Here is a 24056-nt window from a genome sequence, read left to right as displayed (position 1 = left end):
TTTAACGCATGGTTTATTTCTAGCATTAAAGATGTGATGACAGGAAAACTGGTTATTTATTTGTGAATGAAAAGAAAACAATGCAATGTTCTTTTCTCACAGTAACACTGATACCTGAACTCACATTATGCTGCTCTTCAAAATACACAGTCGCTGTCTTGACGGGGAATAACCCTACACCAGGAGGCCTTTTCATGTTATTTGGGAGAGTTGAATCATTAGTGAGGCATGCAGTAGCTCCAGTATGTGCCACCAGATGGCGATGTATACCAGCCTAGCTGTCTGAGGCCTGACTGGCAGAGTGTACAGTTATTTCCATCATATATATATATATGTATGTTTTTAACAGTGATAGTCAAAGTAGAAACAAGCTTGTGTGTACTTCCTGACCCCCCTGTCATTAATCTGGTTTTCTCTTCTCTTTCTTTCATGTCTCCCTGTGATCTACCCGTCCTCTGCAACAGGTAAGACTATTACTAATACTTTTGATCTGAGTGTTAAGTATCTAGTGCGGTAGAATCCAGGTTTTCCTTCACTTTCCATTGCAGTTAGAATTATTCCTGAACACACTGAACCAACTGTTCTCATTTACTTAACTACTGTGTGAGGTTCACTGACATCAGACTGTGAAGAATGGAGCCTGATCAAATTCTGACATGAGTAAAGGAGGCGCATTAAGTTGCATCCTATTTGAAAGAGGGCCCTATTTACTATTGTTAAGTTAAAAGTCCACTGTGGCAGAGAACATAATTGCTTCTTTTACTGGGGGAAAGTTGCATAAAGCACCATGAACAAAATGTAGTTAGTGCTTTTTAAAAGAGTTACAGGGGACTCTTGAATTGAACCAGAAGATGGCAGTGTGGTAGCTGTGTGGATTACCAGTAAGGGTGGCCTTGGTGTGTACACCAGCAGTTTGTAATTGAGCCTGAACTACATGTCACTAAAAACTGCCTCATTAGGAGTTCTTATAGATGGCATGCGGCCTTATCCTGTCCTCTGAATAATTGGAAAAGGACATCTACATGCAGGGACTCACTGCAAAGCTGTGCAGGAAACAACAGATTGTTTATTTGTAGCTAAGCTGTGCTTATGATAGCTCTACTGGCGTCACAGATCGAGGCCCTGACGGTGGTGTCATTGTTAGTTAATCTACTCACTGCAGTCTTCTTCACTTCACTTTTAATCTTGCATTAGTGTACACACACTCACACGAGTAATGCGCCAGGGGCTTGAAGTTACTGATGAATATGATTGATTTCAGGCCGTCACTAAGCGTCTGTGTCCCTTGCTTTTCTGGCGTGTCCTGCACTGTTGGCACTAGTTTAACCCGTGTCGGCGTCTTTTTGGCCAACTGAGCATGTTGGATTAGCAGTGGAGCCTTTTGGTGAGGGCGATCACTCCGATTGGCACAAGAAGAGAAACAGAAGTGATGAAACCGTCTGTGATGAGGGAGAATGGTGTTTAAAAATGTTAGCGTATGCTATTTTGTTTTCAGTTTCTATATCTGCAGTCCTCCAGTTTCCCGTTTTGAATGACACATTCAACGCCACCTGCTGGAATGGAGAGTTATTTCCTCTCACACAGGCGCCTTAGATACCTGCTTATTGGCTGTCGGCTTTGCGTGTGTTGAAGTGCGGCTTTTTGGACCAGACACGACAGACTTGAGGCGACCCAGTAGTCGACATTTGTCACTGATGGTTCTAGGATGTCTGGTGTGTTCACAGCTTTTTTTTTTTTTTTACAGTCATGCAGCAAAGCGACGTAATTATCCTTACTTCCTATAAATTTAACAAATGTTACATAGAAGCTAAAAAAGTCGGAAGCACGAGGGAGATGTTTAGTAGTGCTAACTCCCTTCGCTTTTTCCAGCAGTAGGAGAAACAACAGACAAGATTTTTCTTGGTCTTGAGAAGCTGCGGCATATTTTACCTCAGTGGTTCTAAACTTTTCTGCCGCTCGCTCTCTCACTCTTGCTTAACTACACACACTCTAAGCTGTGTAGATGTCGTCTGAAGACTGAGGAGAGGGACGGCTACTGAAGGAACACTAATAACATTTATTTTCAGAGAAATGTGGACCATGTAATGCCCATATTACTCTTGTATACGGAAGTTATACTATAGAAGTGCAGTCAGACTACAGAAAAAGCACAATTCATGATTAAATAACACTTTTGGCAACATAAAGACAGAATTAAACTGTTGGCCATTTAAGTGTGCAGGTACATCCAGTAGCTGATGCCGAGTTGACATTTCTATAAGGAGACATGCTTCACTACATTCACCCTCCAGCCACATACAGTGGGGCAAAAAAGTATTTAGTCAGCCACCAATTGTGCAAGTTCTCCCACTTAAAAACATGAGAGAGGTCTGTAATTTTCATCATAGGTATACCTCAACTATGAGAGACAAAATGAGAAAAAAAAAATCCAGAAAATCACATTGTCTGATTTTTAAAGAATTTATTTGCAAATTATGGTGGAAAATAAGTATTTGGTCAATAACAAAAGTTCATCTCAATACTTTGTTATATACCCTTTGTTGGCAATGACCGAGGTCAAACGTTTTCTGTAAGTCTTCACAAGGTTTTCACACACTGTTGCTGGTATTTTGGCCCATTCCTCCATGCAGATCTCCTCTAGAGCAGTGATGTTTTGGGGCTGTCGCTGGGCAACACAGACTTTCAACTCCCTCCAAAGATTTTCTATGGGGTTGAGATCTGGAGACTGGCTAGGCCACTCCAGGACCTTGAAATGCTTCTTACGAAGCCACTCCTTCGTTGCCCGGGCGGTGTGTTTGGGATCATTGTCATGCTGAAAGACCAGCCACGTTTCATCTTCAGTGCCCTTGCTGATGGAAGGAGGTTTTCACTCAAAATCTCACGATACATGGCCCCATTCATTCTTTCCTTTACACGGATCAGTCGTCCTGGTCCCTTTGCAGAAAAACAGCCCCAAAGCATGATGTTTCCACCCCCATGCTTCACAGTAGGTATGGTGTTCTTTGGATACAACTCAGCATTCTTTCTCCTTCAAACACGACAAGTTGAGTTTTTACCAAAAAGTTCTATTTTGGTTTCATCTGACCATATGATATTCTCCCAATCCTCTTCTGGATCATCCAAATGCTCTCTAGCAAACGTCAGACGGGCCTGGACATGTACTGGCTTAAGCAGGGGGACACGTCTGGCACTGCAGGATTTGAGTCCCTGGCGGCGTAGTGTGTTACTGATGGTAGCCTTTGTTACTTTGGTCCCAGCTCTCTGCAGGTCATTCACTAGGTCCCCCCGTGTGGTTCTGGGATTTTTGCTCACCGTTCTTGTGATCATTTTGACCCCACGGGGTGAGATCTTGCGTGGAGCCCCAGATCGAGGGAGATTATCAGTGGTCTTGTATATCTTCCATTTTCTAATAATTGCTCCCACAGTTGATTTCTTCACACCAAGCTGCTTACCTATTGCAAATTCAGTCTTCCCAGCCTGGTGCAGGTCTACAATTTTGTTTCTGGTGTCCTTTGACAGCTCTTTGGTCTTGGCCATAGTGGAGTTTGGAGTGTGACTGTTTGAGGTTGTGGACAGGTGTCTTTTACACTGATAACCAGTTCAAACAGGTGCCATTAATACAGGTAACGAGTGGAGGACAGAGGAGCCTCTTAAAGAAGAAGTTACAGGTCTGTGAGAGCCAGAAATCTTGCTTGTTTGTAGGTGACCAAATACTTATTTTACTGAGGAATTTACCAATTAATTCATTAAAAATCCTACAATGTGATTTCCTAGATTCTTTCCCCACATTCTGTCTCTCATAGTTGAAGTGTACCTATGATGAAAATTACAGGCCTCTCTCATCTTTTTAAGTGGGAGAACTTGCACAATTGGTGGCTGACTAAATACTTTTTTGCCCCACTGTAATGCTCCTTTTCTCCTCATCTGTGTTGCTGCCGTTAGCATTGTTTCTGTCCTTTGTTGTCTGGACTTGGACCGCCGTGTGTTCTTTGGCTGCTAATCCTTTTAATGCCAGGTTTCACTCCACATTACTCAAACCTGCTGCTCACAAGCACATCACACACACTTATGTAACATTGATCGTGTGTGCAAAAGAGAGGGAGAGTTGGGACCTGCTCTGAGTCAGGTTACTTCTCTCACACCAGTGGGTACTGAAGTGTCTCAGCGATGCAGACGCTGTTTGCTGAGTAACTCACTACAGATAGCATTTAGCAGCAGAAGCAGGAGGTCTACCTGTTGCGGCCCCAGCAGTCCGTCCTTCATAGGATGTTTGATGACCACCCCCATGTGTGTTTGTGTTTGCATGTGTTAAGCCCATTTTTTAGATGTAATTAGCAGTTTCCCAGAAAAGAACACACACCCTGGTATTGCAAATATCAATACATTTAAACATTTGTGCATTTTTGTTGCAGAAAACCTTGCATTGTTATCCTGTGTCAGCTATCTGTGAAAACTCACTGCAAAAAGCAAAGAAAATCTGTCATATTTGAACCATTGTTTTGTTCCCTGCTCCGTCCGTGAGACTCTTTGAGACCGCACTAATGCTGAGGCGGTGGATCTAGGCCATTCTAGCTCTTGTGTCTCTGGCTGACTCTTTCTCCCTCCTTCCCTCCCACTGCCCACCTCTCTCTCTCTCTCTCTCTCTCTCTGTGTGTGTGTGGGGTATAGAGCTGGGACTAAGGACTTGCTGCTGTCAGCCCAAATGCTCCAATAGCACCTGTCTCTCTTACGTATGGAGGCCAAAATGGCCACTCATCATTCCTCCCTGCCTCTCTGACTGACTCACTCAGTAGCTCTCTGTCATTCTCCATAGTCAGGGTGTGACTATGGAAAACCACTGCCAGGGCTTACTGGTAAAGTCTGTGTGTGCTTTCCACTATCAAACTACAGCTCAGCCAAAAGCCTTTACAATTCAACAATTCAATAGGCCTCTTTTTTCATCGCTGGGACATGCCAGGCCCCTTTTATTAACTTTTTAGAGATTGCATTTCCCCTGAAACACAGTAGATGTGAGTGCAGTTCTTCTTCCTGTGAGTAAGACACGTTTAACCAAAACACAGAATTTACACCACAAACACAACCAATTATAATAGAACACTTCTCTCATCATAATCAAAAAGGAAAAATGGCTTTAAAACAGAAATAAACCATTTTGACAGCTGTATTTTTTTTTGGCTAGATTGGCTTTCTGATGTGTTATTTTATCATTTGTTGATGTTTGCAGTGGTAGATAAAGTGCATTCATATTTTGATCAAGTAAAAGCTTTTGTTTAGTAGATAACCTGCACCAATAAATAGACCTGCTCATGGCAGCGTGCATTGACTCAGAAATTCAGTTGGTATTGCCTTGTGTGTTATGTGCATAGGTGTGTGTGAATTTCTAATGTTGACCATCATCATATATTTTTTATTTATTTTTTCTAGCTTCATAGAGCAAGATTATTGCTATTGCTAAGATTTAAGTCATAAAAAGCATCCACACAGACTCATTAATCACTGCTGCCTGGTCAGATAAGCACTGAGCCGGTGAACTGTGGGTAGTGTTGAAATGATGAGGACTTGTTCAAACAGCAGTGATGCTATCCTGCATTACAGAAGCCTAATGCCTTTCCTGAAAATCATACACTGCTAGACTGAACAAAACATTTGGCATCAAACAAACTAATGCTATGATTGAAATGATAAAATGTTCTTACCACCAGCTGCTTAGGAAAGAGTCTCATCATTACTCATTTCTCACTGGATTTATAACCCTAGTAAACACTTACCCAATGAGTTTAGGGTCTCAGTCACTTGTTTCAGGTCTTCTTCAACACAGCATGACGTTCATTTAATAAATTATGACCCCATTTAGATTAAAATAGACCATAAATCATGCTACACTTCAGGGTGGTAATACCTTGTGACTAACCAATCAGAGGTGGGCCATGCCTAAACCTAACCTAAAATTAGAGGCATGGGAAAAAACTCATGCAGCACTCCTGGCTCCAAAATCAAGATGGTGAGAGCCATCAAACCAAGACAGCGATTTTTGTAAATGCTAAACACGAGGTTTCAAAATGGCTCCTTCCACTTCTCATACACAGTCTGTACATACAACCAATTGCAAATATGTACAAGTGTGGGCTACAGGCTATCATATAAACAAAGAACAAACTATAACATTTGACAATTATGAAGAAGTTAATCCTATAATCTAGGCTAAAAGCAACACGTCTGTAGCTGACAAGTGCAGGAAGAAAAGAAAGTTAACAGGCATAGATTATCACTGTCCCATCATTAGGGCACAAGTATTGCTGACCACAATGAGTTTTGTGTCATCCATTAAATTAATGTGTTGCTTAGATTTATTCTTGGCATGTATGACAATTTAACACAATTCAAAGTGGTAAGCAGGTTTACATGCATAACTTAGAAGTACAAGGCTTTAGTGCTTGAATCAATCTCTGTTGTAGAATATTGATAAACAGAAAACAAAAGGACTGCCGGTCTCTTAAGATGTGAACATATTTTCAGGGTAGCAGGGTAGGGTTGTACCAACACTATGATGTAATCGCAGGCTTGGACCAGAGTGGCAGTAGTGACTTAACGCTCTTTCAGGTAGCGCAGCGTTGTGAAAAGGCTTTTGTAAAATTTTAAAACTTGTATTTTCCACTGCATTTAAGTTGGCAAACAATATTACTTCTCTTAATAAAAAGCAGGGGAAACAGGAGGTCAAAGTTTGATTGAAGGGCTGTAAGCAGGCCACTGTAGGAGTGTGTGACCCACCCAGAAGTCATGTGATACTGATTCACTCCAGCACATGGAGTCTGTTGGGACAAGTGAAATCCCCTGCATTGTGCTCATCCCTCACCTGTTGTTTCTTGGCCGGCCGTCTCTAAGCCGGTGGAGGCTCTGCGAGTGAATGTTGTGTTTTCAGTCTGTGGAGGCACTAAGCCATCTTAAGGCAACCTTTCAATGAGACATGACAAGATAAGACCCTGAAGCACGGGGTCTCTTGTCTAGCACGCAGAGGTCTGGCAATGGTGTAGAAAACCACAGGGTGTACAGAAAATCATGATTCATTTAGAAAGTGCCAACTACACCAACCAGTTAAAGTGTCGGGGCTGCTTTTGTAGATATGAGGTGAAGACCAAAAACCATGACCACTTTGAAGTGTCAGTGATTCTGACAACCTTTCTATGACAAGAAAAATATAGTCTTAATTGTAATCACAGTCACCCCTGACTTTTGGGTCAATCAACATCACGTCCAAACTAGACCTTTATGTTGCATGTTCAGTATATTCCTGTGGTCTCATTCATGTGCCTATAAAACTACATTGTAGTAGAGAGACACCTAATTGATTGTATGGTGGTCAGTAAAAAGATGTATTTGTAGTATTTGTAGTATTTGTGATGTAGGAAGGGGGTAGGCAGAGATGTAGGGATGCTGAATGGATGTGGAAGATTTGAGGCTCAAAGTTTTATTGTGTATCCTTGTCTTAGGCTATGCAGGGCAGAGGGCTCATGGCGTAGGAGCGAGGAAATCACTGGGCCACATGCTAATCTCTGTTGATGGTTTATGTAACTCCGAGTATCACATGATCACACGTCACCACCCGCCCAGCTACTGTCTGTACTCAGTAATGCACTCACCAGTCAGCCATTCAAACACAAATGGATGACATAGAGAGAGGAAAAATGAGGAGCACACACATACACAGTCATCATAACCTGGCATGCTGCCTTTGATCCCCCATGCAGCTGCACTCACTCCAGATCTATAGGGCGCGACCCAGATCTGCTCACTAAATTTAAGAAGGACCGAGGGGTGTCAGAAAACAGTAAACAAAGAGGCTCGGGACGCACTGCTTTCTCACTTTGGAGTGTCTATAATCCTGGTGACGGACGGCTCCATGAGAGCGCGGGGAGTACGAGTGCAAGGCCATGACGAGATGGCTATGAAGCTTTTGTTCTGGGAGCTGGAGCAGCATCTCAAAAGGTAAAATAAAGACAGGGGATCCCCAGGGAGTTGGTACAGTGTAGCGCTGCTTGGGCCAATCACTACAGTAGCTGCACACAAAGGGCTGCGTGGCTATATTGTCCTTTCCATTCAGTCATTCATGGCTTCAGGGGCAGAGTTAACATCGCTGGATACTTAAAGCAGATACTATGAACTGGTTTTCTGGCTATCCGTCGCACTGTAAGTCCAGTTAAATTTAGTATCTGTAGTAGTAATATTGGAGGGTGTGTTAATGTATAGTAGACTATAGGGAAGTGTGGAAACATAGATGGCATACATCTGTAGTATAAGTGTTTGCCACTTATTAATATATCCAGGTAGGCTAAGCAGTTGATTCTAAATATAAGTGAAATGTCCAAATCATAGGAACTCCAATTTTTTGATAAAATGGTAAAATATGTCACAAGCTCATAGCATAATACAGACCATATTCTCCAAGTGTAAGGAAACATGCTTGTTTGTCATTTTTATTCATTTATTTTCAGTGAAAATGAAAAAAAATAAACATTCCCAAAAAATTAACATTGCCACTATAATATAGTGAAAATAAAGGCAATATGATTTCTTTTTTCATATTGTTCGGCAGTATCTCCAGCAGATTGTGAATTATTATACACAGCACGTTTCTTTTTTTGTCACATTGTTAGACGTTTTCTGCTGTTTTCTAACTTTGGACCATTATGAACTCACCTTCTCTTTGCAACAGTATAACAACACGAAAATGCCGCAGTCTAATAAGTCCTGTACAAAACAGTAAGCCTTTGTTCCTTTTTTATTTTTGCTTTGAGATGGATTGATTGCTTTGTGAAAGAGTTTTCTTAAAGAAACTGGAAAGAAGCTAGATGATGCGTTTTAGCTACCCCTGTACAACCTAGTGTGGCTGAGCCCTGCAGTAAACCCTGTCTCAGTAAAATTAATGTGTTTGTTGTATGAGGCGTTGATCCTCCTCGATGGTCATTTTCAGGCCATAGTTGCAGGTTAGTGTCATATCAGAGGTATTTCTATTGTTGTCCTTTTTGTGTATGTGAGATTTTTTGTTTTGTTTTTTTAGAATAACCCATGAGGATATAACTTACAATTTTGTGTTTTATACATAGTAAAAACAGATTTGTTTGTTAAATTATTATTGTATGCGACTTCATATGTCTTTAAAATGCCAAACGAAGTGGTGATGGATGTAAGCGGACAGTAGAACATCAACCAGACCTCTGTTGAGGGACCTCGCTCACTGGTCTGTGAACAGTTATGGGTCATTTGTCTCTTAAGTTGCTTCAGTAGGTCACTGGGTTACTGTTGTTTTACAGCAAAGCAGTAAGGCCATGGGCTGGCTGGCCTACATGTAGCAGTCTACTATTATTATATACTATGGGCCATTTACTAATAAGTTGGTGTGTTTATGATGTTAACATCACCAAGCAGCACAGGCACAGTATATGTCCACTATACGACTCTACTGATGGAAACTATACTTGGTGATATTGATTTAGATCTGAAATAATGTTGAATGGTTATAAAAGAAAAATCAACATTTTATCCATTTCTTAACTTTAGACAACTGTTAATATCAACTGTTGTTTACAGTTGTATTGTAGTGTTGTCTTTGTTGTAGCGTGTGTGTGTGTGTGTGTGTGTGTGTGTGTGTGTGTGTGTGTGTGTCAGACAGTGTGACCATTAGATGTGGGATTTGTTCCTCAAGAGCTGCAGTTGCATCGGCTATTTGGGTCTGGATAATTGGCTAAACCCTTTTCCAGTCAAAGAGGAGAGCGGAAGAGATAAGTGTGGCTTAGAGTCTCTTAATAAGCTGTTTGGCTTCTTGTTAAAGTGACTGTGATCAGAGGTGAGCAGAAGATGACATCAGAACAAGTGCTCAGAGGCTAAGTTTGAGCCTGCAGGCCAGGGCTGTGCTGTGATACTCAAATTAGCCTAAGCCTCCATTTTAAAGGTGACTACCAACCAGGGATGGGAACTGAGAACCGGCTCCAGTTGAGAACCGGTTCCAAATTGTGCGATCCATTAGAATCGTTATGCCTCCAAGCTTATCAGTTCCTTTTATTGATGGCAACAACTGCACACTGCAAAACAGTGACTTCAGAGTAATGCACCTACACTGCTGGAACAGAAGTAGTCATAGCAGAGAAGAAGAAATGGTCCAAAGCATCGCTTCATTTCATGGAAAAGATTGGTTATAACTAATTATAATGTCTGTAAAATGCCAGTGTCTGCAGTGTGTGAGATGCACTTGGTGAGTGGCAGAGAAAGATGGTGAATGTGAGCAGTGCATCGGAAACGTTTGGCAGTAAATGTGCAGTTTGTTAAGACTAAAGGCTGCAGCTTCCTAAGAGCCACATAAAGCTCCTGTGTGTTGTTCTGCTGAGTTACCCCCGAAACAGGAGACTGAGCAGAAAAGGTGAACACTGGGAACACCACCAATATGCTGAAACATCTTTCTACACAACATGGGCTTAAATTCTAGCTGTATCTGACTCTATACACATGAGTGCTGCTGCCTCCCAACTGAGCAGCACGTCCACTACCAAGGATCAATATCCTATGTTATAACATTAGCACCATGCAGGCAGGCTCAGCAGATGAAAATGAATGCTGTGCTAATATTCTCTCAATTCATCCATTTTAAATGACAGACAGACACTGTGTCCAGATGTGATTAAACAGTTTCCTTAATGCAAAAAATGTCTTCCCACACAGAAAGTTCAGAAAGGGAGTTGAATCTGCAATCATGGGATTGGTATCAATAAAATCTTATTTCCCATCCCTGCTGCTGACCAATCCTTTGACCCTGTGCTCTGTGTGCTCATGGTTTGGATATCCGTGGCACATCATCTGCCCCCCTCCCACCATTGCATGGTGTGTACACAGGACTGTGAGGGTTTGGGCTGTACGAGGAATGTGTGAGAGTGGCCTTTCAGAGTGTGCAGGGAGGAGAAGGGAGGAGGTCTTGTTTAGATGATGTGTGAGGTGGGAATTTCTGTGTGGAGGAGTTGTTGTTTTAGGCGTGTCTGTGTGACCAAGATACTCCCCTCTATAAAGTGTTGTGAAGGCAGTTTCGGGTGTGTGGCGATGTTGTCTGAGGCCAGATTGACCTCCCTGTTCTCCCATGTCCTCCATCATCTTAAAGACATTTGTCAGAAATGCACACAACAGTTGTCGGTCCAGGGCCTGTGGACCCTCGAGAGAGTTTAAACCACACAAGAAATGTTTCATTCAAGTCGGTGTCAGTCCAGACATGTCCAAAAACCACATATAGCTTCAAATGTATGAAAGCTGTCATAAAAGTCTAATAGGCTGGCAGAAACTTGAGGTAACCAGGGAGATTTTTTTGGTAAAACCTGTGAACAATTTTTGATTCTGACAGAAGTGAACCCAGTTGTGATTAACGTGTAGTACTGTTCATCTACTGTGCATAAGATTTTAAAATATATCACCGTTTGCCTTGATTAATATGTACCTTCCACTGGTCTCTATACTTGATGGCCTGAGCATGTAGTTGTTGTTCTTTATGCTAAGAAACACTTAATAATTAGAGATGTTTGAGGCCTGTTCTGCCAGGCCTTCAGCCTCTCAGCTCTGCAGTGCTGTGCTGGGCCACATGGGGGCGACACAGGTTCAGCACTTCATGAACGTCCTGAAGCATTTAGACTGACCACCTCCCCAGAGTTGAGTGTCTTGTTTCCAACTTATTGTTAACCCCTGGATTTGATGGTGGTGTGATATTGTTGATAGAGTATTGAAATACTGCAGGGTCCAAAAGTCTGTGAACAATAGTTTCCCTTAAAAAATGGAAATAATCAGAAAGTTTGAGGACTCAGGAACATTTAAGAACATAGAGCGTTATTACGTGAAATAAAGAGGAAATATTTAAGATTCTGCACTATTTCTAGCAATCACATTTAAGCTAATTTGTGGCTAATTTGTGGCATTGATCAGTTAACTCGAAGCATGCAGATTACACTCTGGTGGAGGAGTTAAAATCTTATTATTTTAAGCAATACAAGGAAGACTATTAAGAGCAAGCAATAAGACAAGAAAAAGGCACGCAATCGCATGTAATAATACTAATTCATATTTATAAGGTTATAAGTAACCACATATATTTTTCGTTAAACGATAGCGCTGGTATTTTTAAACCTGGATACTCTTTTTGTTTTTTTGTTTTCTTTAAACATATTTTGCATTTGAAATGACTTTTATCATTGGTCCAGCAGAAAACGGGCTGTAATGGCTGTAATGTAATCCTCGGGGGCAGCTGCGCCCGATCAAAGTATGTCCACTAAAATTACTCATTTTTGCCGCTGAGAATACCGGGGTAACACACAATAATACAAACAAAGGAACTGATCAAGGCAGCAGTAGACCAGTCGCTCTGGACTTCTGCAAAGTAAAATAGCTGATTTTCTCAATGGAGTCTGGTGGCTTTGAAGAGAACAACACAGCGGCTGTTTGTGGTTAAATAAAAAGGATCTTACAGGGCTATCTCTGTGGGGATCCTGACTGTAGTGTTGTCAGGCTCCATGAATAACAGTCTGAACCTGTCAGTGACAAAAACAAACACTTTCAGTGGACGTGCTCTGATCTGGTATTATTGCCCCAAAGGATGACATTACATTTACTGGACCAATTCTAACATTTATTTTCCTCCCTACCAGTCATTTAAAACCCAAGATATATAAAAGTATAACCCAGGTGTAAAAACCCTGGAGATAACAACAGGATCACATCTCTAAGGCTCCTACAGTAGCAGGGCAGCACCTTCACATTCAAACAGGAGCTGGTTTTGTGTGTTGTCGCTGTCTAAAATCTGGCCCCCTTCCCTTGCCTGTGTTTTCGGTACTACAGCTCTTTCTTCCTCCCTTCCCATCCGGTTTTCCCCGGTTTCATCCACCTCCTCTCGGTTCCTGGCATATTTTATGCTAAACCCGGTCAGCTGAGCGGCAGGTGGGGGCGTTCCTGCATAAATTACCCAAACGGCCTCCGTCTCCGCCAATCAGCGCTCGGCCTCCCCGCCCGTGGCCGGATAAATTATGCGGGCTGGTGCGGGGCTGCAGATTTTACCGTAGCAGCGAGATGAGCTGACCTTGGACTGTGTTTGTGCCGCTGCGGTCGGTGCACGAGCTCCAGCGGGCTGAAGACAGAGTAAAAGCGCGTGTGGATGCGTCTCGCGGAGGCGGCCGAGACGTTTCACAGGGCCGTAAGCGAGCGGAGCGTAAACCATGGCCAGCATGAATCCGCCGTGCTACACCGTGGCGATGGATCTGGGCGTCTGCCAGCTGAGAAATTTCTCCATCTCGTTCCTGTCGTCGCTGCTGAGCGCGGACAGCTCGCGTGTGAAGCTCGACAATAGGTAAAGCTCACCTGCAGCCGCGGCAGAGACGGAGGCTGCGCTCCGCTCATGGATGCTCTGGTGTGGATCAGTCCCACCATGACACCAGGCCGCTGCTTTTATACTCATTTCCAGAAGCTTCCTGTAACATCCCGTGGTTTACAAAGGGAGAGGGGCTCGTTCTCCGCGGGCTGCGCCTCTCTCCGTCTTTATTTATTTATCTATATATATATATATGTGTGTGTGTGTGTGTTACAGCACAAATGTGTTTTTTAATCTCTCTCCTCTTCTTTTGCAGCTCGTCTGGAGCCAGCGTTGTGGCCATAGACAACAAGATTGAACAAGCAATGGTGAGAGTACAACTTATTATTATTATTATTAAACTGTGGAAAATGTCCACTGCTACAGTAGGTTTTTTTTTTTTTTCATCCTTATAATCCAGCAGAGTGGCTGTTAGTCAGACAGGAGGAGTACTCATAGCGATGGGGGGATTATTATGGTGAGGTGCTGTGTTGTATCATGGCGCACAGAGACAATAGTGTATTCATTAAAATCTCCGGCAACAAAACAATAAAAGAGGCTTTTGTACATCACCGTGGGTGATACTCGGTATTGTACTGTGCTGGCAGTTTCATAAATGTCATGTAAGTTATTATGGGGCCGAGATACGTGCGAAAATTACATCAGGAAAATACCAAATAACGTCCTGACAGAGCGTGTGAGTGAAGCATTTTAATTTTCTGTGGTGCAGTGAACGCGTCGGCTCACTTGTGGTCTCATTAGTTTTATTTTGTCCTGTTTCCTGAGTGACTCCGTGCCTGTTGTTGTCCCCGCTGTCAGCTCTGTTGCTAGGCAAACTGGGAGGCCCTCAGCCTGCTTATAAATACCTCGGCCTCTGATTGGCCCACGCGTAAATGTGGGCAGGGCTAATGACGTGGCACCGTGGGAATACACTCACTGAGGTTCTCTGTATAAGTTCAGGTGTTGTCGGTGTCAGGTTAGGTTTGGTATGGCATCACTTTTAAAGAGCTGTTTACACTCCTCTCACTGTGCCTGTTAGGTGGTAAAGTTTTAGTTAACAGTGATGTCACACATTTTCCTGGCTTCTTCGGCATGCCAATGTCATTGATTTCTATATAACATGCTCCAGTACTGAGGATGTTGGCTGCACCCTATTAATCACTCATATAATCCATTAAATTCAATGTATTTTAAAGTCATTTGCTCGACATTTTGACTAGTTGCTGTATAAAGCGACACAGTTAACGTTTGTTTCCATCAGCGTCATTCTTTAATAACATTTGTCTGGCCTGGCTTCAAACATTAAATGTAAGTTTTGAAAAAAAAAAGAAGTGAGTGGTTTCATACTGTGATAGGCTACAGGGCTGAGTCGTGTCACACACTTTAAAGAGCATCTCTCTCATATCACTACAACCCTCAGAGCAGCAGTGCCTGTAAAATGTTTTATATCCTCAGAGCATTAGCTTAAAATGTGTTGTGTTGAGATTTTTACCCATTTGCAATATACTCAGCAGTATTTTATGTGTACTTTACTGTCATGTAAGGGTAGCTTTGGGGGCAAGGACCTGTTGTAGGACATTTCTTAGCATTTTTTCAGGTTAGATATGGTCATACTTGGGTTTAGGCTGAGAACATTGGGGTAGTGCTATACTAATCCTTTCTGTCAATTTGTTGATATGTTTCAGTCATAAACTAATTTCTCTGTCTGTCTGTGTCAGGACCTGGTCAAGAGTCACCTGATGTACGCCGTGCGTGAGGAGGTGGAGGTCCTGAAGGAGCAGATCAAGGAGCTGATCGAGCGTAACTCCCAGTTGGAGCAGGAGAACACCCTGTTGAAGACACTGGCCAGCCCGGAGCAGATGGCCCAGTTCCAGGCCCAGGTTCAGACCGGCTCCCCGCCTGCTCCTCCAACAGCAGCCACACCGGGCCCCCCAAGCACCGCCACCCTCGCCCAGCCCACCTTGCACAGCTCCGGTCCCTCGGCGTAGCCCGGTCTGCACAGACAGACGGACAGACAGACAAACTGACAGTTTTTGAGCTCTGCTAGAGCAGCAGAGCTACACCTTGCCTTCTACAGCAGGAGGTTACGCTGTTAAGACAAGAATTTGCACATATTTATCTCTCAGAAGGATGCAGCCAGCGGGACGAGCGACGCTGTGGTTTACAGCACGGTGGAGGGTGACAATCTTGAGATGCTGTATGGAGGGGGGAGGAGGTTGGTTTCAGAGGAGGATTGAATCATGGAACATTTGCCAAATAACCCTTGGACATATCAACTAGAATGTCTTACCAAGAAGAAACAAAACAGCTTATCAGTGGCGACAATATACTTAAATATAGATTTAAAAAAAATCACTGTGCCTGTGTCTGGATTTTAAGTGATGTCGATTTTACTGACGATGGCGACGGAGGAGCAGGAGGTGGAGGATTGTATTGGTTGTTACCTTTTTTGCTGAATGATGTAAATAAAAGTGGTTCTCTCTCAAGGCTAGATCCTAAAGTTACAAGTTGAGAGATTTGAGAGAGTAAAAAGCCTTCTCAGAGTGACAAATGAAGAATGTGAGCAATTATTACCATGACAAAGTCCCCATCTGGAATGGGGGAGTAGGGGTGGGGGAGAGCTGGGGAGCGGGTGGGAGGGTATTTTGAACAACACTCGGCAGAACTTGATGACGTTAACTTCAACCGTGGGTTGGTGGGATGAACAAAACGTGGTTTCTTATGGAGATGATGATATTCTATTTCAGTATTTCACTTTCAAGCTCCTCATTTTTGCCCTTGACAAAGCTCATCATTGCTGTTTTCTCAACCCTGCAGTGGCATGTAATTTAAACCTTATTTGACAGGGTTGAGACATTGGGCTAAGCTGCATTTTCTCTTTTCCTAAAAGTTTGATGGGCAGAAGATGATGTATATTTCTGTATAGTGTAAGTACCCTGTAAAATAGTGAGGAGAGGGAGAAAAACAACAGATGCTATCTTGGTCACACAGATTGAAGCGGGTGAGCGAGGAACGTGCCGGTCTTGCCCAGTCTGTGTCGTCTATTTTTAATGCTGTATTTTCAAGACTGTGGATAGACAGGAGTTTAGGTTATTTAACTGACAACACACAACCAACAACGTTGTCCATATCCCTTATTGCAACATTAACTCTTACTGTAAAACCATTTTCACTTGGCTCTTTTTCTTTCTGGAGTATTGCACCTTTATGATTTTTTTGTTTTTTTTTAATTTTCGACAGTGAAGTACTTCTGGATGAACAATATCTTAAATTTCAACATTTAAAAAAACAAAAAAAAACAAAAAACACAAACTCTGGAGATGTTTTTTCTTTTTCATTCTGTGTATCAGTTGTATGCTCATGTTCTGTGCATGTTTCAGCAAAAACCGGATGAGATATTGTAACATACTTACCACAATTGCACTTGACAGCTGCACTTCACAACTTTCAATAAACATGCTTAAAGAAGAACGACCATCTGTTCACCATCTCTTTCTTATTCCTGCTCATGGCTGCACACAGCTTTTTAAGGGTAAAATTCAAGCACTTTCAAGGTACCCAAACCAAAAATTCCCAAACTCCCTGAGCCTTTGTCACCACTTCTAAATTGTTACTATAAAAAAAATTAAGTTAACAGAATTCGTTCGCCAGCAATCAATAATATATTGTCAATTTGTTAATTTTATCAGCTGTTCATATTAACTTTGATTGTATGTTTTGATCATGATTATTTTCGAGACTGAAATTTAAAGATTATGTACGAACTCTGTGCTGAGCTCAGTCCGTCTGGTCATGTGACCAAGCATGGCAACCAGCTGAAGTCCCCTCTGCTTCTGCGTTTTGTTGAGTCGAGAATAATGATTTCAGCTGCTAGCAGGTGACTTTACCTCATTTCATTTAGAAAACTTTCACACTGACACAATCCAAGTGGGCCAACCCCAACTTCAGCCTCAGTTCAAAGCCACCAGACTCCATGGAAAAAAACAGTGATTTAACCTTGCAGATCACTGGAGTGGCTGATCTACTGCTGCCTCAATCGGCTAGTTTGTTTGTTACTGTGTGTTACACAAATATTGTGTTGATACTAAACTTCCTTTTTAAAACACTCAACAGAAACAAACTAATTGATCAAGACCGTGGTACACACTCCTGTGTAAAAGTACAATTTTGGTCAATGGAATCTGGTGGTTTTGAACTGAACAATACAACATCAAATCTTTTCAGGAAACTAACAACACCCAACTTAACTTTTAGTCAAACAGCTACTGTATTCCCATCACACTGTGTTAAGGCTTTTCTTATCCACTACAACCAAACCCCTAACCGTACAGTGTGTGTGCTCTCACAAACACAGGAAGCGGGGAGTAAAACTGTGCGCTCCATAAATGCTTGACATTTATTTGAAAAAAGATTCTTCTCACATAAGACAGACAAATAATTAAACAGACAGATTTGGCACATTGTCAGCAGGAATCACTGGCTACACACTCTCACATTAACAGCCACTTCAGTCACACACACACACACACACACAAGTGCCAAGTGAGAAATGAGACACACATGTTCTCCAGCCGGCGTGGTTTTAGACTGTCCATAGAAAAGCTGTCAGTACCACAGACTGCAACACTGTAAACGCTGATCGAGGGTGGGGAGATGTCCCGAGGAGGGGGCTGGTGGAGGAGGTGGTTCGAGGAAGCTTCTCTCTCCGAGGTCTGCTGGATCTGAAGCTTTGGCGTCAGTGTGTGGGCCTCTGGAAGGGGTCGGGGGTGTGCAGGTGTGGGCGTAGGGGCAGGGGCGGGCTGTGGCAGGAGTCTGGAGGCCCCTCCTGGATCACATCCCCATGCGGATGCTCTGGATGATCTGAAATATGGCTGAGATCGACAGACCATGGTTTGTTTCATTTTTGTTTCTGCTTGCTTTCATACATTTTACAACCAAATAACAGAAATAAAGCAGTCAAAACTCAAAATATTCTCCTAGAAACAGATGGTGAATATTTTGAGACTATGAACTGACATAATATGGTACATATGTAACTAAATATGAGTCACTGGCCTATATTACTGAAACACTGTAAATAATGAAATAAATAAAGTCTGACGTCCTATTAGCTGGTATTATGAATGCTGGCTCACCGTCACTCTCATGGCTTATTGAGACGCCTGACTGGAGCAGAGCCCTCGCTAACATTATTAGTAACACCTGTGTTTTTCCTAAGATGACAAATGACAAAAATGTCTGCTGTGAAAAGGCTTATTATGTTTAATTGTGTTTATTAAAGCAGACACAAGACATGTTGTACCACCAGCTCCTCTGGATTCACAGGAGACTGTAGCACAAAAACGTTCATTCAGATATTAATTTTTCTTTAATATCTTCAAATTTAATTAAAATACCAGATTTATTAGGGGACCTGCATACTGTTCACTGGCTTCTTTGACTTTCTAAGGCTTTTCAGTCAGCCACCATATTAGCTGTATTAGTTTACTACATATTGGCATAATAAACCGCTACATTAGCTTACTACCATACTAGCGTAATACGTAGGCCTACCTACTAGCTTAGTAGGTAATTAGCTTACTACATATTAGCAAAATCAACCACTATATTCGCTATATTAGCTTACTGCAATGTTAGCATAGTAAATATATCAGCTACATTAGCTTACTATACATTATCATAATTAAACACTTTCTTGGCTACATTAGCTTACTAATTAGCTATAATTAGCTTACCTCATTTTACCATAATAATAATAATACTATCAGCTACATTAGCTTACTAAATATTAGCGCAATAAACCACCATATTAGCTATATTAGCTTATTACCATATTCCCATATTATACCATTTTAGTGTAATTAACCACAATTTTTGTGTAATTAACCACCATATTATCTAATATCAATGATGGCAAAAACATTACAAACACACCCTTTCTTCTGTAGGTGCATACCTGATCCACACACAACAAATACGAAGAGGGCAAGCAGCCAGGGCCCCACAGGATACTTCTCCTCTTGTGGTCGCTATGGGTAAGACACACACAAACACACACACACACACACAGACAGACACACAGAGCACATTAGCATTACTGCTAAAACAGAAATGTGACAGATGCTGCAGAGTAAAAGTAAGACTGTTTGAACGTGTTTAAATTTACAGACATTTTCAACAATCCTGAGGATGTTGGTGCTCCTGCTCTTTGCTGGTTCACGTAAACCACCAACAAGACCAGATGGTGATGTTGCTCATGAAAATGTCTGCAATAATAACTTAACTTCACTGAAAAGAGTCTAATTATACACTGAGAGGTGCTACGTTAGCACTTTTTCAAACTGCGGCTCGGCAAATAAGTGGAGCGGCACGAGTCATCGGTGTAGACGACTGAGGGAAAACATCAGCTCCACCAGAGAATATCATCAGTCTGGATGTGTGATGTGTTTGTCTGTTGTTGGTGAGAGAGGTTTGGACAGTCAGTGATACTGGGGCAAGTTTTCCTCACACAATAACACCTGTGTGAGTTTATCCTGTTAAAGAGTGAAACTGTAGCCTGAGCAGACTCAATATTTGAACTTAAAGCTACTGTTTAAACTCCATTTAGTGACAACGGAAGGGGAGGAGGGAAAAATGGTGCTAGCGTTGTGTACACCACGAGAAGCATGGTTATTATACTCACATCTCTGTGGTCAAATACAACAAAGAAATCTTGTTTATTCCCAAAACACTACTCTGGACACAAGTCTCATACACACCAATATCATCTCCCAAGTCCACTTTAATCTTCCCTGGTGAGACCCTCAGTAAATATAATTACAAAGGGATCTGAACTCTGTGTGTCTATGGAGGGTCAATGAAATGAAACAGAAGTCCTGCTTAAAGGGTACCTCTGGTATTTGTATACCTGGGGCCCATTTTCACATATTTTAAGTTTCAAATGTCTGGTAGGTACAGAAACATTGGAACTGGTCCAGTAGATCGCCTCTGCCGGCAGCAACTGCAAAATGGGCTGTAATGGCTGCCACCCACCAGACTCCATTGACAGTACTTTTACCTTGCAGAACAGGGGAGTGGCTGATCTACTACCGCCCCAATCAGTTAGTTTTATTACACAAGTATTGTATTGGATCTGAACCAACCCTTTAAACCATCCAAGTCACGCAATAACGCAAACAAACTGACCAGTTGAGGCAGCAATAGACCAGCATCTCCCATGCAAAATTATTGTTTTTGTCAATAGAGTCTGGTGGCTTTGACGAGAGCCATGTAACGGCTGTTTTTAGTTAAACAAAAAGGATCTTACAGGTTTATCTCTGTGGAGATCTTTTCTGTAATGTTGTCAGACACTTAGAATAACAATATGAGCCTGTCAGTTGCAAAAACAAACACTTTTATTGAAGGTGATGCAAGTGCCCGAAGGATTACATTACAGCCATTACAGCACATTTACTTACTGTTCTCGGCTGCCTGCAGAGGTGACCTACTGAACCAATTCCAATGCTTTTGCCCCTACCAGTCATTTCAAACCCAAAATATGTAAATATAGGGCTGGGGTTTTAGAATAAAGAGTTTCTTAAGAGTCTAAAGAGTCCTTTAGACAACACCGGCATAACTAAATGGTCACTTTACAACCATGCAGCATGTACAAGATATATTTTGATAATATATATAATGATAATTTTATATATATAATAATTTGTTGTAAAGAAAACACAGTCAAGCACAGCTAAGACAAAAGGTGTTTGAGTGGTTGGAGACAAACAAACAGATATACCGTCTATAGGAAACACCTGATGATGAAATGTTCTAGCAGAGATGTTGGGTGGAAAAGTCAGTCTCCCATTAAGAATAGCCGGAGGAGATATGCTTGGACCCAGCAATGTCAACTTTGAAAGAGCACACATCGATGATGGATTCAAGAGGAAAAAGATATGTTGTGTGAGATAATCTGTGCTCTGGAGCTTCTGAATGTATCCTCAGCTTTCTGCTCTTGACCTTGGACACAATGAGAGCAGCTGGTGAATGGACCTTTTGATGAATTTGTTTGTGAGACTACGTGGACGCTGTCTTGTGATACCAGTAAAAGTAAGATTGTTTTGTCAGCTGTCCAGAAATAGAGAATGTCCCAGAACCCACAGTGATGCCTTCAAATAAAGATATTCACATGATTTAATATGCAATTATATAAAACAGATGGAACTGGCACATCCTCACATCTGAGACGCTGCAGTCAGTGAATGTTTGGAACATTTTCTTTATAAATGACTTAAAATAGTATAAATATAAATAATATAATGGTTATTTTCTCTAAACTTACTGACCAACCTCCTGTTCCTACACTGGCTAAGATATTATCATGTAATGTCAGCCAGCCTGGACCTGTTCACATCTCATGTCACAGCTAATAAATACAGAGGATAAACCTCTGTATTGACGCCTATGCCTGCTTATGATTATTTTTCTCTGTTTTACTGGGTTGCATGTTAAAAAAATGCCCATCATCATAATTTCCCAGAGCCCACGTTGACCTATCCAAAATCATACTACTTATTTTGAAAAACTTCATTGGTCTAAAATCCATAATATGAGGAAAATATAAACTAGTCACGTGTTGGAGTGAATTATGAGCCATTTGTGGTTTAAAACTGAAACTGATTAAAACAAAACAGTTGCTTCGTGTTCACTCTACATCTTGGCATTTTTTCAGCACATGAAGCAGCACTAGTCTCATCTTATTCTCCATCCTCTGGAATAAAACCTGCTCCTGTTTTCCTCTCACCATCCATACAAAGTAACGGCAAGTTACACTGCGGAGGTCGGTAACGAGCGGAGTGAACCCCGTCTGAATAAATGACATTTTAACGGAACCGCTCAGTGGGCCACAAGGCACATGATAAAGGTGTGTGTGTGTGTGTGTGTGTGTGTGTGTGTGTGTGTGTGTGTGTGTGTGTGTGTGTGTGTGTGTGTGTGTGATCAGCAGGGCTGGCACCGTCCTCCTCCCCATCATGCTGCTGTTTTCATGCCGGGCTGAACGTCACCTATCCGGGCTAATGTCATGCCGCCGTCTCGCTCTCAGTTAACGGCTCACCAGCGTCTTGGCTACGTTTCCTCTCTGCGTGATGTTCTTGCTGTGTTTCTCGTTGGCCATGCGGATCCTCTGTTTGGCCACCATCTTCCGGAGCGATTATAACAGCCGGGATGAATTAGTGTGTTTTATTTTCTGGAGCTGCAGGCTGTCGACAGCACCGCTGCGTCAAGCTAGAAGACCTCTGACACGACACAGCCGGAAACTGGACGAATTCTCCTTCAAAATAAAAGTATGGCGTATGTGTGGTACAGTGTGGCAATTCGTGAGGGGTCAGGGAAAAGTATTTTGTATTCTATAACAGCCAGAAAGTGGACTTGTAGTCGTCCCATTGTTTTGTTTGTGTGCTACATTTCTATAATTTGTAAAAGCATTTACTTTGAAGGGCATTACAGGAAGTCACAGGCCTCCTGTGGGGTCACTTCACACAGCAGCTCTGTGTACCTGGGGAGGAGAGGAGAGGGGCGCGTGGCCACGGGCGCGCTCCAGTCATCGATAATGGATTTTGAATGAATTGATTACATTAGAGGAGGAAACTGTTCACTGTAATCTGTTTTTGAAAGTACAGACAGACAGAGAACAACAGTGCAGTCTGTAGGAATATTAAAAAATGTCCACAATGCTGTAACTGATCCCTGCAGAAACAAGATAAAATGTAAGGAATCAGATAAAGAGCTATTTGAATGAAATATTTAAACAAAAAAGAAGAAATTGCATTCAAAAGCTTTAAACTTATAAACATGAACTGTGCATTTAGCCCAGAAGTGTAGTGCAGTGATACTAAATAGAGATGGAAGGTGGTTTATGGTTTTTTTTTAATTTACTTTCAATGGCGTCTCCTTCTTGTTGAACAATGTACTAATTCAGTTCTATGGATTATGTGGTTTTGGTTGTTACTGACGCTAGTTTTAGAATTTTTCTTCATTCATAATTCAGGAACTTCTTGAAAATGTTGGCTGATGCTTATTTGTGTCTCAGACCTGAGAGCCGTGGCTGCCTTGTGTGTGTCTACTTGTTGTATTTCTGTTAGGCTTAGATGAGATGTTTTGATTTGTGTGTGGGTGTTCTGATGTGTTATGATTTTGTATCTCTTGACATTTGGAGGATGATATAGCCAATGACCAATCTATTCACAAAAGGTTTGTGAAAACATTGCAAGAGCAATGAAAAGAAAAACAAAGGAAGGCAGCAGCTCAAAATATTGTAGTTCAGTGATACTAATATCAGTTGTACTAGACTTAGACTTGAGACTTGAGACTTGTCATTCAAGGTTATACACCAAACAGTGCGCACTGAACGACTTAGCTGTGCTCCCAGCTAAAACCACTGATGTCTAACACAGCAGTCATGAAGCTATAAATTGAACCAGGATGACTGTCTGCTCATATTATTTACTATGTTCACTCTTGCACTCACTCTCTTCTTGCTTCTACTCATCAGCTGACTGTGGGTGTGTTTTCATTCCTGCACTCAACCAATCAAATACAAGCCCTCATGAGCCAATCAAATCTTAGCTGTCAAAGTTTAAAATGGTACCTCTCTCTCTCTCTTTCTACCCTGTCAGCTGTCATTACAGGCAAATGGATGCGACTCTCCTCCAACCCG

The 24056-nt window shown here is 42.0% G+C and overlaps 2 protein-coding genes across 3 annotated transcripts in view; one reads left to right on the top strand and one right to left on the bottom strand.

Annotated features, from left to right (window-relative positions):
- The window catches only part of LOC139208246 (TSC22 domain family protein 1-like), a 33421-nt gene extending 17450 nt beyond the window's left edge, over positions 1-15971 (top strand). The window contains exons 1-3 of one of the 2 annotated variants that reach the window (XM_070837856.1): positions 12472-13363; positions 13641-13692; positions 15082-15971. In XM_070837856.1, the coding sequence (XP_070693957.1) occupies positions 13233-13363; positions 13641-13692; positions 15082-15351 (453 nt within the window). In that variant the 5' untranslated portion in view covers positions 12472-13232 and the 3' untranslated portion in view covers positions 15352-15971. Of the gene's footprint in view, positions 1-12471; positions 13364-13640; positions 13693-15081 lie in introns of those variants that run through there. The other variant, XM_070837855.1, reaches the window with a different exon arrangement.
- Positions 15972-18193: 2222 nt separating this feature from the next.
- serp2 (stress-associated endoplasmic reticulum protein family member 2) lies at positions 18194-22538 on the bottom strand. The gene is made up of 3 exons (XM_070837857.1): positions 22455-22538; positions 19320-19392; positions 18194-18234 (listed from the first exon to the last, which is right to left on the bottom strand). Exons 1-3 carry the CDS (start codon positions 22536-22538, stop codon positions 18194-18196), a joined length of 198 nt encoding a protein of 65 aa, XP_070693958.1.
- Positions 22539-24056: the final 1518 nt, after the last annotated feature.

This window comes from Pempheris klunzingeri, chromosome 10 (assembly GCF_042242105.1).
Source record: "Pempheris klunzingeri isolate RE-2024b chromosome 10, fPemKlu1.hap1, whole genome shotgun sequence".
Classification (NCBI taxonomy): domain Eukaryota; kingdom Metazoa; phylum Chordata; class Actinopteri; order Acropomatiformes; family Pempheridae; genus Pempheris; species Pempheris klunzingeri.
This window is presented reverse-complemented; position numbering and strand designations above follow the sequence as displayed.